Source organism: Chrysochloris asiatica, unplaced genomic scaffold (genome assembly GCF_000296735.1).
Source record: "Chrysochloris asiatica unplaced genomic scaffold, ChrAsi1.0 scaffold00175, whole genome shotgun sequence".
In the NCBI taxonomy this organism is placed as follows: domain Eukaryota; kingdom Metazoa; phylum Chordata; class Mammalia; order Afrosoricida; family Chrysochloridae; genus Chrysochloris; species Chrysochloris asiatica.
Genome location: NW_006408693.1, coordinates 6998610 through 7013990, shown reverse-complemented (window position 1 = coordinate 7013990; position 15381 = coordinate 6998610). Strand labels below are relative to the sequence as shown.

Genomic DNA, 15381 nt, shown 5'->3' with positions numbered 1-15381 from the left:
ATACTACTATGTGCAGGTATTGTACTAAGTGCTGAAAAGTAAAATGATCAAATTCTTTCAAGAATAAAACGTAGAAAAAACCTTAAAGAATTTTAAACCAGAAAACAAAAGATGTGTGGGCCTGGTTCATTGAAAATACTAAAAGTTAGCTCCCTTGTATTCTTTCTTACTGTGAGTCTCAAACAAGTTGTGGGCACTGGGGGAGCAGTGCAGTGTGCAGTAAGGAGATGGCCAAGAAGCTAAGTTTCAGACACACAAAAAAGATCTGGCGAGGTCCATGTGTTTAGTCTTCCGTTATGCTGTCTAAAGAAGGTATTTGAAATAAACAAATCATGTTTTGCAGAAATCTATCATTCGTTCTCCAGTGCCTTATGGGTTCAGATAAGGTGCTTCATGGACATATTGTTAATAGTTGCTAAACAATACACTGAAACATGCAAAATTGGATAACATTAATCCTCTAACTTATATTGCCAAATTATTACATTTTTGTGTGCTTTCACTAATATTTAAATGCTGTGCTTATTTGATTTTGTCATTGTTGAGGAAGGTAGCTGTTGTTAAATGCCTTTGAGTCGGTTCCGACCCAGAGACCCTGTATAGGGTTTCCGAGGAGCAGCTGGTGAGCTTGAAACACCGGCCTTGCAGTTGAAACAGCTTTGCAGTCTGACCCATTAGCCCAGTGCCTAGTAGCGTACCTAAAACTCAGGCCAACACATACTCATTCACATAAAATGGTATACTATTATGGTGTGTTAGATAGTACATTTAATAAAAGCAAGTGCAGGTTAGGTGCATGTGTTCAACAATGTTCTGGTCACAATCTAAGAACTACAGAGTAACAAGTGGAGATGTCTTGCTGCTTAATTTTTTTTTGGGGGGGGGGCTAGGACTCCTGTTACTGTAAATACAATTTGAATCTGTATTAAATATTGGGGCTTTACACATTTTTACTGAGTGGAAAAATGTACGAAAACCACAGCTCTATCAAAGTGCCTATCTTAATAGGAATACCAAAATCCACTTTTGAAGAATACAAAGGGATTTCTTTTTCACATAGGTTATTATGAAAATCTTAAAAACAAAACAACTATGTACTACTAGGCATAGACAAAATTTGCAACAGGGCATCAACTAGCTGCTTGCGCATCAGAGTGCTCATCAATCTTAAAACAAAACAAAACAAAAAATCCATTAAAGGGCAAAGTGGTATTTAGTAATATAGTTCTACATCGCTGCTAATTACCAGATGGAGCTTGGAAAAGAGCAACCAATGCCAGAATGTTTACTTGTACTTCATTGGTTATCCAAAGACATTGGACTGTGTGGATCTTAACAAATTAGGACGATTGGGAATTCCAGAATTTCCCTAACTGTGCTGGTGCGAGCCTGGTAAACAGACTAAGAGGCAGTTGTTTCAGACCAGGGGATACTGCATGGTTTAAAATCAGGAAAGGTGTCAGGGTTGAATCCTTTCACCACACTTATTCTGACTGTGGAGTCCTGGTATGGTGCTGTAGGATACGCACTGTACTGCTAATAGAAAGTTTGGCAGTTCAAACCCACCAGCTGCTCCTTGGAAATACTATATAGCATCGCTATGGGTCAGAACCGACTTGATGACAATATTATTCAATCTGTATGCTGAACAAATAATCTGAGAAGCTGGACTCTATGAACAATGTGGAATTAGTGTTAGACGAAGGCTCATTAATAACCTGGGATGTGCAGATGTCATGATCTTGCTTGCCAGAAGCAAAAAGGACTTGAAATACTGGTGAAGATCAAAGACTACAGCCTTCAACATGTATTATACTGCAAAATAAAGAAAACAGAAATATCACTACTGGACCAATCAATAAGCACCATCATGATAAATGAAGAAGACTGAAGTAGTCAAAAGATTTCACTTGGATTAACATCCATGTAAGCAGCAGTTAGGAAATCAAATGACACACTATATTGGGCAAATCTGCTGCAAAGATGTCACTTTGAAGATTACGATATGCCTGACCAAAGCTGTGTTTTCAATAATTTGAGTTATAGTTTTGGAGAATATTGAAAGTGCCATGGGCTGCCAAAAGAACAAACAGATCTGTGTTGTTAGAAGTGCAGCCAGCATGCTCCCTGGACACCAGGATGGCCAAATTTCGTCTCTCATACTTTGGACTTATTGTCAGGAGGGACCAGTCCCAGGAAAAGGAGATCATGTTTGGTAAGGTGGAGGGTCAGAGAAAAAGAGGAAGAACCCCAGCAAGATGGATTGGCAAAGTGGCAGCATCAATGGGCTCAAGAATGGCAACAATTGTGAAGCTGGCCCAGGACTAGGCAGTGTTTCGTTCTGTTGTGCAAAGGCTCGCTGAGTCAATACTGACTGGATGGCACCTAATATGTGAAAGCTAGACAGTGAGAGAGGAAAATCAAAGAATGATGCCTTTAAGTTTATGTTGGTGAAGAATGAATTTACCATGAACTGTCAGAGAATGGACAAATCTGTCTTGGAAGAAGTTATTACCAGAACGCCCCTTACAATTACACTCTACCAACTACATATTGTTTGGGTAACACCAAAACCAAATTGCTGTCTGGTCGATTATGACTTCTAGTGACCCTACAAGATAGAGTAGAACAGCCTCCACTTCCAAACCTGTGTCTTTACAGAAGCAGACTGCCACGTTTGTCTCCCGGTTTGAACTACCGACCTCTAGATTAGCACTTAACCACTGCACTACCAAGGCTCCGCATTATTTAGGGCAGAATCTACTAATCTTGTTCATTTATTTAAATCGTACCCTCCTCTTTTTCTTCAGCTTAATTTAAAAGGAAAATTTAGTTAAAAAAATTTTTTTTGACCTGGATATTTACTGGAATTTAATCAGGGACATGATGAAATAGACTGGCTCAAATGAGCTTATTTCTAATACACTTTAGAAAACATGTAATAAAACTTCAAATTTATAGTACTGATAATAGAACTGTATATTTTACTTTATTCCCCAGATAAAACTTTATAGTTTTGTTTTTTACACTTTAGGTTGAATAGAGCACTTCGTAATCTGGTTACTTTGTAGGTATAAAACAACATTATGATGACACAATCTGTCACTTAACCTAGAAGAAAAAACACTCTGTTGCTTACATTAACTCCAGAAAACCTTTCCAAAATGGATTTAGTTATTGATAAACATACAATAAAATAGTGAAATGATTTCCTTTTATGCTCAATATTTTTGACCACTTTACTATGTAAATCATCTGTGTTGAACATGCACACTCAGACACAAAGACCACACACACAGCACAGCAGACTGTGTACCAGGCAACATTTATCTTTGTAACTAATTGATTTAATTTGTAAAATAGAGCTAATGGATACTTAATGTTCATTAATGGACTTTGCTCTCAATGCTACTTATTGCTGCTATAAAGTGAAGGACAATCAACAAACTATCACATGTCTTCTGGAAATATATGGTGCCAACTGGAAGATAAGAATCTGACTCTCCAGGTATCTTCTTTGCAAGGAGTGTTAGTTAGCATTGCGAGTCATGGTCACTTAAATATAATACATCAGAAGACACTAAGTAGAATCCTAAAAGGAGCAGTGAATATATACTTCACATTTTATGTGAATACTCTCCTTGATAGTTCTTTTAGTCACTTTTATTTATATTTGAAGTGTTTACATGTCAAATCCCTTTTAAAATAGAGAACAAGTAACAGTAAAAATTATCATTCTGTGAGTATGCATGGGTTATGTATTAGAAGTAGAAAGAATAGATTCAATCTTTGCTGTATTACTTGGAAAAGCCCTGTTTACTACAAGCTCTCTACCAAAGTTGCAAAATCTGAAGTGTCTCTTACCTATTTACAGATAGGCTAGATTGTTGGATGAATACTGAATAAATCTAGGCGGAAATACGATCTAATATTAAAGTAAATCTTATATTTCAATATTAATCTGCTCATTTGAATTCTCAAACCTATGCTTGTAGCTAAGAAAAAGAACATGTTGAATTAAAAATAAAATAAATAAAATTAAAAAAATAAAAATAAAAATGCTTATGCAATGCAACTATGTTAAGACAGTCACTATTTTACAACTTATTATCATAAAAAACTAGTTCTCAGATTCTGCATAGAGATAGCTTTATGTAAAATATAGAAACATTTGTCCAAATTGGTACACAGATTGCATAAATACGGCAATTAAGGTCGCATTTACAGATGTGCATGTACAATGTTGTGCAAATTTTCACAAAATTACAATTTCAAAAATCATTCAAAGTTGTATCCAAGTAAAGCAGTTAGTGAAAAAATACTCATGCAGAATTTCATCAGTTTCAGAACAAAATTTAAAATGTCCTCAGTAAAAGTTCACACATTTAAAATAGTTTTATTCATTTTATTTGTATATGTCAAAATACATTTTTATTTTCAAAATAGTGGGTTTTGCAACTAGTTTCATGCAGAAACAAGGTCTGCTCAATACTACCAATAAAATCAATATAGCACAGTAGCTGTTCAGTTTCAGATACAAAGAATAAATAACCTAAATACAAAACACTAAAATATTAGAAACATGTATTTAATCATTCTTCACAGGCATCCAAACTTCACAAATATCATCCTTAGCATGCCTAAGTGTTGTGCAACCAGAACATGTTGCAGTCACTCAAACTGATCAATTATCTGTAATTTTCTCTCTCCAATAAGACCATGGAATTCAATATATTCAGACCCACCATTCATACAGTTCAAATAAAACCAAAAATAAAACTCCCACAACTCTCCTTGTACCTTTAAAAATCAAGAATCCTGAGCTTGGTAGTAAGAGCATAACCTTATATCTTCATAAAACCAATCAAGAGAAAGAGGATTTAAAATCCTGCTTAGCAAAACACCCTTACCCAACCCCAAAGTAATCTAAAGTAGGCAGTAGAACACAATGACCTTTTAAAATGAAGGGGTACAAATTCACATTTAATATAGTATACAATACAATCAATAATACAATTAGCTACTATAAGCTTTACAATGTACAATTTATTCAAATGGCTGAACTGTTCAGTGGTTTTTAAGGAGACAGTTATGTGCCAGAAAGACATAATTTTTTTGCATGGTTTAATGAAAATATAAAAGCTATTTATCCAAATAAAAGCCATCTTCACTATGTACTTGGTTTTGCTTTTTAAAAAGGCCACTGAAATGTAGAAAATGGTCTGAACATGATGGTGGTATCAAAACTGATGCCTCTTCACATGGCAATAACAGTGCATTTAACATGAACTCATAGGTTAAACTTGCAAATGATCTCATAGTATTCCTTTGGCTAGCACAAACAGATCTAGACAGCACTCAGATAAATACAAGAAGGTGAAATGTGGAGCCATTACCTTAAGCAACTTTTCATTATGGCTGAATACTATCAAATGAAAACCGGAAATAAAAGTTAAAGCACTTGACAATAGAAACCTTGTGTAAAGACAGGGCTCCATATCATGTGCAACTTTTACAGTCTTTGTATCACACATTGCTGCAGATTTTGTTTTTAACACTATTATGGAGTAGCCTACTTTTATTAACAGATATTTGAAATGAGAAAATAGTCAAGCATGCCAATGTGATCTAAAAATTAAAATAATACACTTATTTATATATACAGCATCACTCAGTACCTGCTAAAATGAATGTGAAGATTACAGAACCTAATATATCTTATACTACAATAATAATAATAAGTGACCAATGACGGCAGAAAATAGGACTTAAAAGAATCTAATGTCAACTGACTTTAAAGCATTCATATAAGAAATAAATGCATATTGCACACACAGTGAAAGCAAATGTTCCACCAAGCAATTCAGTTCCAGGTGGGAGACAACATAGCACTAGCCTAACACATTTATTTCAGAAGAGCAGGTGTTCTTTCCTGTAAATGCAAAAACTGTGAAAACATAGAAGAGTCTGCCACATGAAGAGTTAGAAGGAAACAATACAAACCCAAACTTAGATGTAAAGCAAAATTAAATATAGAAAAACTGGACATTGTGGCACACGGAAAAAAATGCTGAATAACTGTCTTCTGTGAGAGCTAAGAGTTTCTGTTGACACAAAAGTATTTATGTACAACTAAGGCTTACTGGTTAAATATCTGAGGCGTATCTGGCCTTGAACACTTTCCTTATATGCTGGAGCTGTAAACAAGTTTTCTCAGTCATTAAAAAACAACAACAACAACAAAATCTTCTCAGCAGCTGCATTAACATGAAACAATGGTCTTGATTAAAAAAAAAAAAAAACAAAACAAAACAAAAAAAAAACAAACCAAAAACCCAAAAAATTAAACAAAACAAAAACCCTAGATAAGAGGGCATTTGGCAGGATATCCGAAAATGACAGTCTCCAAGGATTCTTCCTAGACTTCCAGTGACTGTCATTTATGGTCCACTGGGTTACTAGTATGTGCAATTCCATGACTTGCTGCTTTTTTTTTTTTTTTTTCATTTGGAAAGTTTGCTTATGACTCTGATCAAGGCCCCGTTTTCATCTTTTAGCCTCTGGTTGTCTGCCTTTAGGTCTGGTAACATCTACGAGGAAAAAAAAAAAAAAAAAGAAAAATCTTTTACTTCAAAGAAAAGATAAAATATCACTCAATTAGTGTTATGTTTTGCTAGAAGACACATGAATGAGCTGTCAGTTAAATATATTTCTAGGGGCTAAAACATAGCAGAAACAAAAGGAAACCTTGATATTATGAATTAATTTAATCCCTTCATCATATGACCAAATTATGTTCTCCTTTGAATTTTTCATTGAAACCATGTGTTTTCAGCAATGGAAGGCATGCTGAAATCAAGGGGAAAATTTTTGTTGTTGTTAATATGGATTTTGATTCAATTATATGGAACATACATGAAGGTGATTTAAAAAAAAGTTCATGGGAATATTCTATTATCTTTCAGTTCCATTTGCCCACAAACTTTCTGATGCCTTCTTGTATGTCCAACATGGACTCTGGTGGTAAAGCTGGTGCTGTAAGGTCTATTGCTTCAGAGTCATATAGTTATATCGGCCCCCGCGCCACACTTCAACAGGGATAAAAGTTTCCCAAGAAACCTGAGAAGCTGTAAATGTTGGTGGCAATATACAAGGGGGAACTTCGAAAAGTTTGTGGAACTTTTCTACAAACTTTATGAAGTTCCCTTGTATATCTCACAGGCCACACAAGGGTTAATAAATTACTCAATGAAAGATTGAATCTCTCAAATTATAACAGAAATCTATTAAATCACTTGATATTATGACTCACAAACACACTGTATTAGAACAGCCAAGAAAATGAAACTGTGTTTGTTAGCAGAGGTTTAGAGGGAGTTTCTATCAGCATCTAAATCAAGGCTTTTTTCTTCATATACGTCAAACTTAAAACCACATTATTTAGCTATTTTTCTTAAAACCACAAGCCTATTTAGGAAACTTTTAAGGGAAGGAGACTTATTCTAAATTATTAAAATTTCTTAAGGAATTTACCTACAAACCCAGTAAATACCTAGCACAATGTCAGATATAAGATAGGTGATCATTAAATGGTAGCAAAGCAATTATTTGAATAGTATAAAATAGTTTGAAAGCTAGAGTTAATAGCCTGTATTTTTAAAGATATTCAAGTATAAGAAAAATAAACAGTATTTGATTCAAGTGAAAAGAGACACACTCACATCTTAAGTGATGCCAATTCCATTTTCTGTTGTTTTACTGATAAATTGGAGAAGATAAATGTTGCAAGCTAACTGGACTTTCCTCTAAGAATTATTTGAATCACATGTATTCTGGCTGGTTTGTTAGGAAATGGAATAGTTTAAATTCTGAACATTACAAAGTTTCTTGTATCTTATAGGGAAAAGTATTTAGGAATAACAGAACCAGTTTAATTAATTTTAGAGAAACATTATTACTTATTTTCCTAAAGATCATTTATTCTTCTTCTTTAAGAATCTACCATTTACAAAATTATGGGCAACTCTTTGCAGCTTCCAAAGTATTCTATGGTATCATCAAGCAAAATATTATTTACAGAACTACCTTAGGCAAAATCTTTATTTTAAAAAGACTTTAATTTTGTGTGAAACCCATCAGTTCTTACCTGTGTTGAGAATGTTTAGTTATAAAATATAAAAAACTGAAGCTTATGTTAAGATTCTTTTAAAGTAAGACATCTATAATATAAAACTAAATATTAGTAAACTAAAATGGTTCTCACTGAAAATTATTTTGAAAAACAACACACATTTTCAGCTTCAAAATATACAAATGATATGTACACATTAATTATTATGCAGCATATATTATACTGTTAAGGTTCCATTTTCTTTCCAATAACAAACTTTTAAATAATAGCCATACTTTTAAGCTTTAAAATATCTATAGAGCCAAACAGGTATGCAAAAGTGCAGATAAGTCTTAATTCCTAAGTCATTCTCTACCCTGATTGTAATTTATCAGATGCAATATACAATTAGTGACACGTTCTAACATTCTGAGAAGTCATGCATTATTAAATAGTTATTATAGCAAGCTCCAGACACAGTGGCATTAATTTGTTGAAGTATTCTAACTAAGACAATGCTTACTAATACAAAAACACCCGCCTGGCTCTACCAAGAAGTGATACCGCTATAATGATAGGGTCATAGGCTGCAGTTGCCTACAAAACCCAGAGAGCTTGACTATAACTCTTGTCAAGGCTCTATTCCCAGTCAGCAGTTGTTCATTTAACTCTCTCAGAGTTTGAATCTGCTTTATTTGGTGGAGGTTCTGCAGGAATCAGAACAGAGAAATAAGAATAAAAGAAAGAAAATGGAAAACAGTACAGTAAATATTAAGAACCACAGACAGTGAATATAAGAAGAAATAAATTCAGAGTTTTGAAAGAATATGCCATGATATTTAGAAAGATAAACACGGTACATTCCTAAAATCTCTATTGTAACTATTATACGAACAATACCCAAAAGATTTGTCTTCAATAATGAAAACTATCTAATAAAAAGTTTAAGAAGGAAGCAAACAATTCAATAATAAAACATTTAATTACTGAAGTTCAAATTCTATGGGCACAATTTCACGTGCATTATTTCATTAATTCATAATAAAAAAAACATAATTTATGCAAGACAATGTGATTCACTATGCCATTTCCCCCTGCTAAATGTTCCTTTTAACATTTAAAAGAAATTATTTCCACAGGTAATGCTAGAAGTCAATAATATAAGAGGGTGAGTCAAAATGTATTGCTACAAAATCATAAAATAAAAACAGTAAGATGTGAAGTTATTGTTTCTCAACATATCCTCCACTTAGGTTCATGATCCACTAATTGTGGATCCAAGCAAAATAAAGTCTTTGATGACTTCATTCTTTTATCCATTTATCTTAATGTAATTTACTGGTACAGTTGTGAAGATTTTTTTTTTTTTTTTTAATATACTGAGGTGTAATCCATCCATACTGAAGGCTGTGTTACCTGCACTCACTGGTTGTTAATAAGTCTTCCTCCAATTCTGATGCCACTTTCTTTTTCCTATAATCCAGCTTCTTGGATTATTTGCTCAACATACAAACGGAGTACATAAGGCGCATAGCCTTCCTGGATTTAAACCATTTAGTATCTCTCTGTGCTCCTGCCTCTCTGTCTAGGTACAGATCTTAGATTAGTCTTTGATCTACAATACATCAAAATGGCAGTTATAGAATCCTTAAGGGATTCAAACTGTGTTTTAAATGTTTTTTGAGTTCTGGAAACAAAAGGAAGTATCAAGGGGCACGATCAGGGCTCTAAGGTGGCTGGCGTTAAGTTTCATGATGACATTCTCATAGGACAGCCCTGGCTACCCTTAAAAAATGAGCAGGTGGCACTGTTGTGAAGGGAAAAAAATTCCTTGTTAAAAATTTCCTGGCCTGTGCCCTCATCACTGCAATTATCTTCTCTCAAAATTTCCTCATAAAAAAGGCCCCCTGATAGCCCCATACTTTTGAGAAAAATCTATCAAGATTATTCCTTGGGAATCCTAAAATACAGTCATCATAACCTTCTAAGCTGATCTCTCTGCCTTGAATTCATCTCTTAAAATGCTTGATCCATCTAAAAATTGTTGCTTTTGCAAAGTTTCACTGATTTGGGAAGATGTCCACTTAGTTTTGTCAAAAATTTGACATTAGCCTTGATCCCAAAGTTGTTTTTTCCATAGCCCAAAAGTATCCTTTTTTTCCGAAGGCATCCTAATGAGACTAACTGTATTACTAAGAGAACTTGTCTACATCCACCCACTGGTTGCAGATACATATTGAAGTGCATTTTCTTTGGAGTAAGCCTGTGTGAATATTAACTGGAACCCTGGGAGGATAATTTTGGACTCATCTTTGAATAGCTAGCTCTTCTTGTGCACTTCTCTAATGCCCATTTTTTTCAAAAGAGAACATTAATCTTATAGTGATTCCCCTCTTATCACTCCAGGAAAAAAAAGTATGTAAAAATATAAAAAATACATCATTTAAAAATATTTCTTAACAATTCTACCTAGGACTAGTTTGCTGCTTTTTAAAAGCCATATATTCAGCATTTTGAAATAATTTTTAAAAAGAGGAACATCAAATGAGTATTAGTAATGCTAAAAGGAGAAAAGCAAAGGAATGATTGGCAATGAAAACAAAAATTCCCAATCTTGTATCATCATTACTGCATAATTTCTTCTACACTTGAATGTCAAAACTGCTATACAAATTAATTATCAAATAATTTGAGTTTCAAATCCTCTCTGAACTTACAGATGACTTAAAATCAGGATTTAAGAAGAAAAGCAGGAGATAATTTATAAATTTGGCAAATCAACTTTGGTGACAATTAACATAAAAATAATATTGTCATTGTTGTGAAGTGCCCTTGAGTTGGTTCCAACCCATAGCAACCCTGTATGGGGGGGTTCCAAGGAGTGACTGGTGAGCTTGAACCACCAACCTTGCAGTTCAAATGGACTTTGCAGTATAGTGCCACACCAGGACTTAAATGAATAAACAGCACTCCCTCTAATAAGTATGATTTACGTACTTTGAGTTCTTCTTCCATTTCAGATATTCTTCTTTCTAGAGCTCTTCGTTCCTAGATCAATATAAAGTACCGGTATTAATTACAAAATTATTGTATTCTTATAGGATTTTCTTCTATATTGTGAAATAGTGATACTCAGACTCAAAGATCAAATCAGGAGCAGTATAGAAAAAAGATGTGATGCCAGTGAGGTGTAAAGAGCTTTCAAATTTTTGAGAAACCACTGAAGATCTGTATTTTTGTTATAAAAGCTCTTTCTTTAAAGGTTTAACTTTCTGGTAAGATTCTACAAAATGTTTTCAAATTATTTATTCATTTTTTACTTCATGTAAAACTTAGGAATAGAGTAAATCAATATCCAAGACTGAAGAGTGTATAGAAAAGGGAAAGCAAAACAAAATACCTCACACAAAGATGCAATTACACTAGAAGCAAAAAGCAAAGAAGCAAACATGCGTAAACTGTGTGTACTTTAAAATTTCAAGCTAAGAAATACTCATCGCCTCCACCCACATCATTTACTAGCCACATTTATGCAATTAACTTTCCAGCTTTGAACTTAGGTTGGTACTGGGTGTAGCATTAATGCAGTGAAATCTAATGGAGAAGCAACTGCAGCATTTACTGTAAACTATATCTCTTTTCAAAGAGTGACAGGCAAAGGCAACATACAACACATTTTTGCAGCATATTCTTTCGTTCCCCCTTAATAAGCATTCTAAGGTGTTATGCAAAAAGCAAGCAGCAATAATTGACGTGATGTAAAACTGTGGTTAGGTCATACCGCCCAGTAGATACTGACTCTTGCCGGTCACCTTTCAGATACAAACCATTTAAATTTAGTTTAATCACACTGAAACTATTTCCAAGACATTTATTTCCCAGAGTAATAATTAATACTGATATTTAGTAAAATAGTTCATTCATTATAAATGTTATTGTTTTTTGGTGTCTCCATGTTATACTAAAATTGGTATCCACAAACATTATTACATGTACAGGAATTCACATAACTCATTGTATTTTTTCAAAACACTAGCATATATATAAGTGGCTTCAAAGGTTCATGGAAAACAAAATGAAAAGAATAACATTTTCCCATGAACTCTTTTGAAGTCCTCTTGCAATATTATATTTGATCCATATAACTGGAAGGTTTTAGAAATAGGGTATTTCATCTGACAACGAATCCATATAAGCTTTATTTTATTAGGTGTCTTCAAGATTTTAACTACTTAGTGGTAAAGTAAGTCAGAGAATTATACCAAATTTACCAATAACCTAATGGCTCAATGAAATCTACTTGACAATTGGAAAAATGCAGACAAACACATTAACATTAAATATATAAATATATTGTTAAAGAAAATGTGTGGAGAGTGTTTGCCTAGTACTGAATACACGTTAACATTTATTATTGGTACCATGTTTACTGTCTAAAACTAACAGTGAATTTCTACTTTGTAATTTACCTGCACCTGACAGGCAGATAGAGGAAGTTGGGTGAGAATGCTAGAATATGAACATATGTGTGTATAAGATTTAAAAAAGAGAAGGGCAGATACCATTATGGAGGATTATAATTATTTTTGCTGTAGGTAAAGTAAATATTCTTCAACAATTTTAACATCTGCCTCAAAAATAAATACTTGATTAAGTATACTTAAATGTTTTATCTCAATATGACCTTATTATTACTGAATCTCATGGAGATAAAATTGAAGCAATACTATGCAAAGACACAATCAACATTAAACATAATAAAATAATAAATGATTCTAAAAGTTTAGCAATTTAATAGTTATACCAATAACTTTTTAATGGATTAGAAGATGTATTTTAGAAATATACTTAAATCCTAACAAAGTTGATATACTGCATGGTGTAATTTAATACATGCCATACATGTTAACAGACTGCAGTTATTTAACTTTACATTGTATTTTTAAAAATAATTTCTCCTTTGAGAGGGGTGGTAAAAAACACAGATTGATTATTTTAAAAACGGAAAGGAAGAAAAAGGTTTTTATAGCAACGATTCCTGATTACTTAGTTTTTGACTCTACAGATTATGGCTTCCCACCACACTAATGTGCGGAGAGAAATGCAAGTGCGAATGTTACAAACCAAAACACCCAAACCCACGGCCATCAAGTGGATTTCGACTCACAGTGCCCCTTTAGGACAGGACACAGAATTGTCCCATAGGATTTCCAAGACTAAATCTTCACAGCAACAGACTGCCATTACCACTTTTTTTTAGAGCAGCTGATGGGAATAAAGAGCCAACCTCTTGGTAAGCAGTAAACCATTTATCCAAGCACCACCAGGGTCCCTTGAATATGTCATAAACCAAACCAAAAAATGCCACAAACCCCACTGCCACTGAGTCTATTCTGACTCATCACTACCCTATTGGACAGAGTAGAACTGTTTCTTAACGTTTCTGACTCTAAATCTTTACAGGAGCAGACGAGCTCATCTTTCTCCCTTAAAGTGTTTGGAAAGCTTTAAATGCCAACCGCCTTGTGGTTAGTAGCCCGACACTTCACCCACTCCCAACAATGTAGTTGTTCTAATGTGCCAACTCACAGCGACTCTGAATTGGGGTTCCAAGAAGAGCAGCTGGTGGGTTTGAACTGCCAACCTTGTGTTTCGCAGTCCAGTACTGATCCTATAGCACCACACTGCATGCATCATAAAGCCCAAACCAAACTCACTGCCACTGAGCTGATTCCAACTCATAGCAACCCCGTCTAGCGTTTCTGAGGCTATAAATCTTTATGGGAGCAGAAAGCCTCATCTTTCTCCCATAGAGTGGTTGGTGAGTTTGAACTGCTGACCTTGTGGGTAGCAAGCCAGTGCTTATCCCACCAGAGTTCCTTGAATACATCATGCTTCTGTTCTTAAGTGCCACTGAGTAGGTTCCGTCTCACATTGACCCTGTATATGGTTTCTGGGGTAGGTGGGTTTATGGTTTGTGATTAGTAGTTCAGTGCTTATCTTACAGTGTCACACTAGGACTCTGAATACATCACAGCCAGAAACGAAATAAGAAAATGTTGTTGTTAACTGCCATCAAGTCAGTTCCAACTCACAGCAACCCTTTATAGGGTTCCCAAAGAGTGGCTGGTGAGTTTGAACCACCAACATTGCAGTTCAAACTGACCTTGATGTTGAGTGCTTATCCTATGGTGCCACACCAGGACAAGATACAAAACGATATTCAGATTATTTCTGTAATCAATGTTTTTTGATATTTCCTGCTTAAGCTATTTAAACTCACAATTAAATTTAATAAATAATTATTAAGTTGTTAGCTTAGATATTTTAGAAAGATATATTAAAAATGACTGGAAGTCTCAGAATCTTAAAAAAACTTTAAGAACCAAAATAGTTTAATTTTGCAAAGAATTTAAGTTCATGTAATTGAAATGTTTAAGTAAGTATATAATCACAGAAAATCATAGATAGAGAAAACAGTATTTTCAAGACATCAGATTTCCTGATACTTTATATATATTTCAGATTCAAGGCAAGACAGTTTAAATCCATCAAAAGAATAACATGGTAAACTGTCTTATTTAACAAGGTAATTTCACACCTAGTGAGACCCTCCAGAACTTCATAAAACAGCTAAGTTAAAAAAACATAATCACTAACCTACTTAAAACTCTTTTTGAACTACAACACAAAACTAAACACTCAGTCATTGTTTTCACCCACAATACAAATATCAAACACCAAACCAAACTGAACCTGTGATGTTTCAAGTCAATTCTAACTCATAACGACTACACAGGATAGAGTTGAACGGCCCCTCAGATTTTCAAGACTGTGATCTTTGTTAAGAGCCCACGGCCACGTCTTTCTCCTGTAGAGTGGCTAGTGATTTTCGAACAGCCCATTATTTTGGTTAGCAGCTGAGCTTTTAATCACTGCGCTACCAGGGTACCTCTCCACAAAACAATAAAGGTGGAAGATGACTATTCAATAGGATGAATACTTACCCTTTTTTCCATTTCCAATAGTGACCTATCAGCAAACCTTTCTTGTCTCTGTAACATAATAAATCATAAAAGAGATATAAGTGCAATAACCATGGGAGGCAGGGTCACATACTAGTTCTCCTCTAATGGGTATTAAAAGAAATCACATTATTTCCTGGTTGTGGAAAAACTGAATTTAAAAGACAACGCAATTTTTCCATAAACTTTTTGAAGCCCCTTTGTAGATGTGTGTACATATGTATAAGAATATATATCTAATATATA

The 15381-nt window shown here is 34.1% G+C and overlaps 1 protein-coding gene across 3 annotated transcripts in view; it reads right to left on the bottom strand.

Moving 5' to 3' along the window:
- Nucleotides 1–4127: 4127 nt before the first annotated feature.
- The window catches only part of PPP1R12A (protein phosphatase 1, regulatory subunit 12A), a 253983-nt gene continuing 242729 nt past the window's right edge, over nucleotides 4128–15381 (bottom strand). For all 3 annotated transcript variants that reach the window (XM_006871837.1, XM_006871838.1, XM_006871839.1), the window contains 3 exons: nucleotides 15118–15165; nucleotides 11108–11158; nucleotides 4128–6590 (listed from right to left, as the gene is read on the bottom strand). In XM_006871837.1, the coding sequence (XP_006871899.1) occupies nucleotides 6504–6590; nucleotides 11108–11158; nucleotides 15118–15165 (186 nt within the window). In that variant the 3' untranslated portion in view covers nucleotides 4128–6503. The remainder of the gene's footprint in view (nucleotides 6591–11107; nucleotides 11159–15117; nucleotides 15166–15381) is intronic.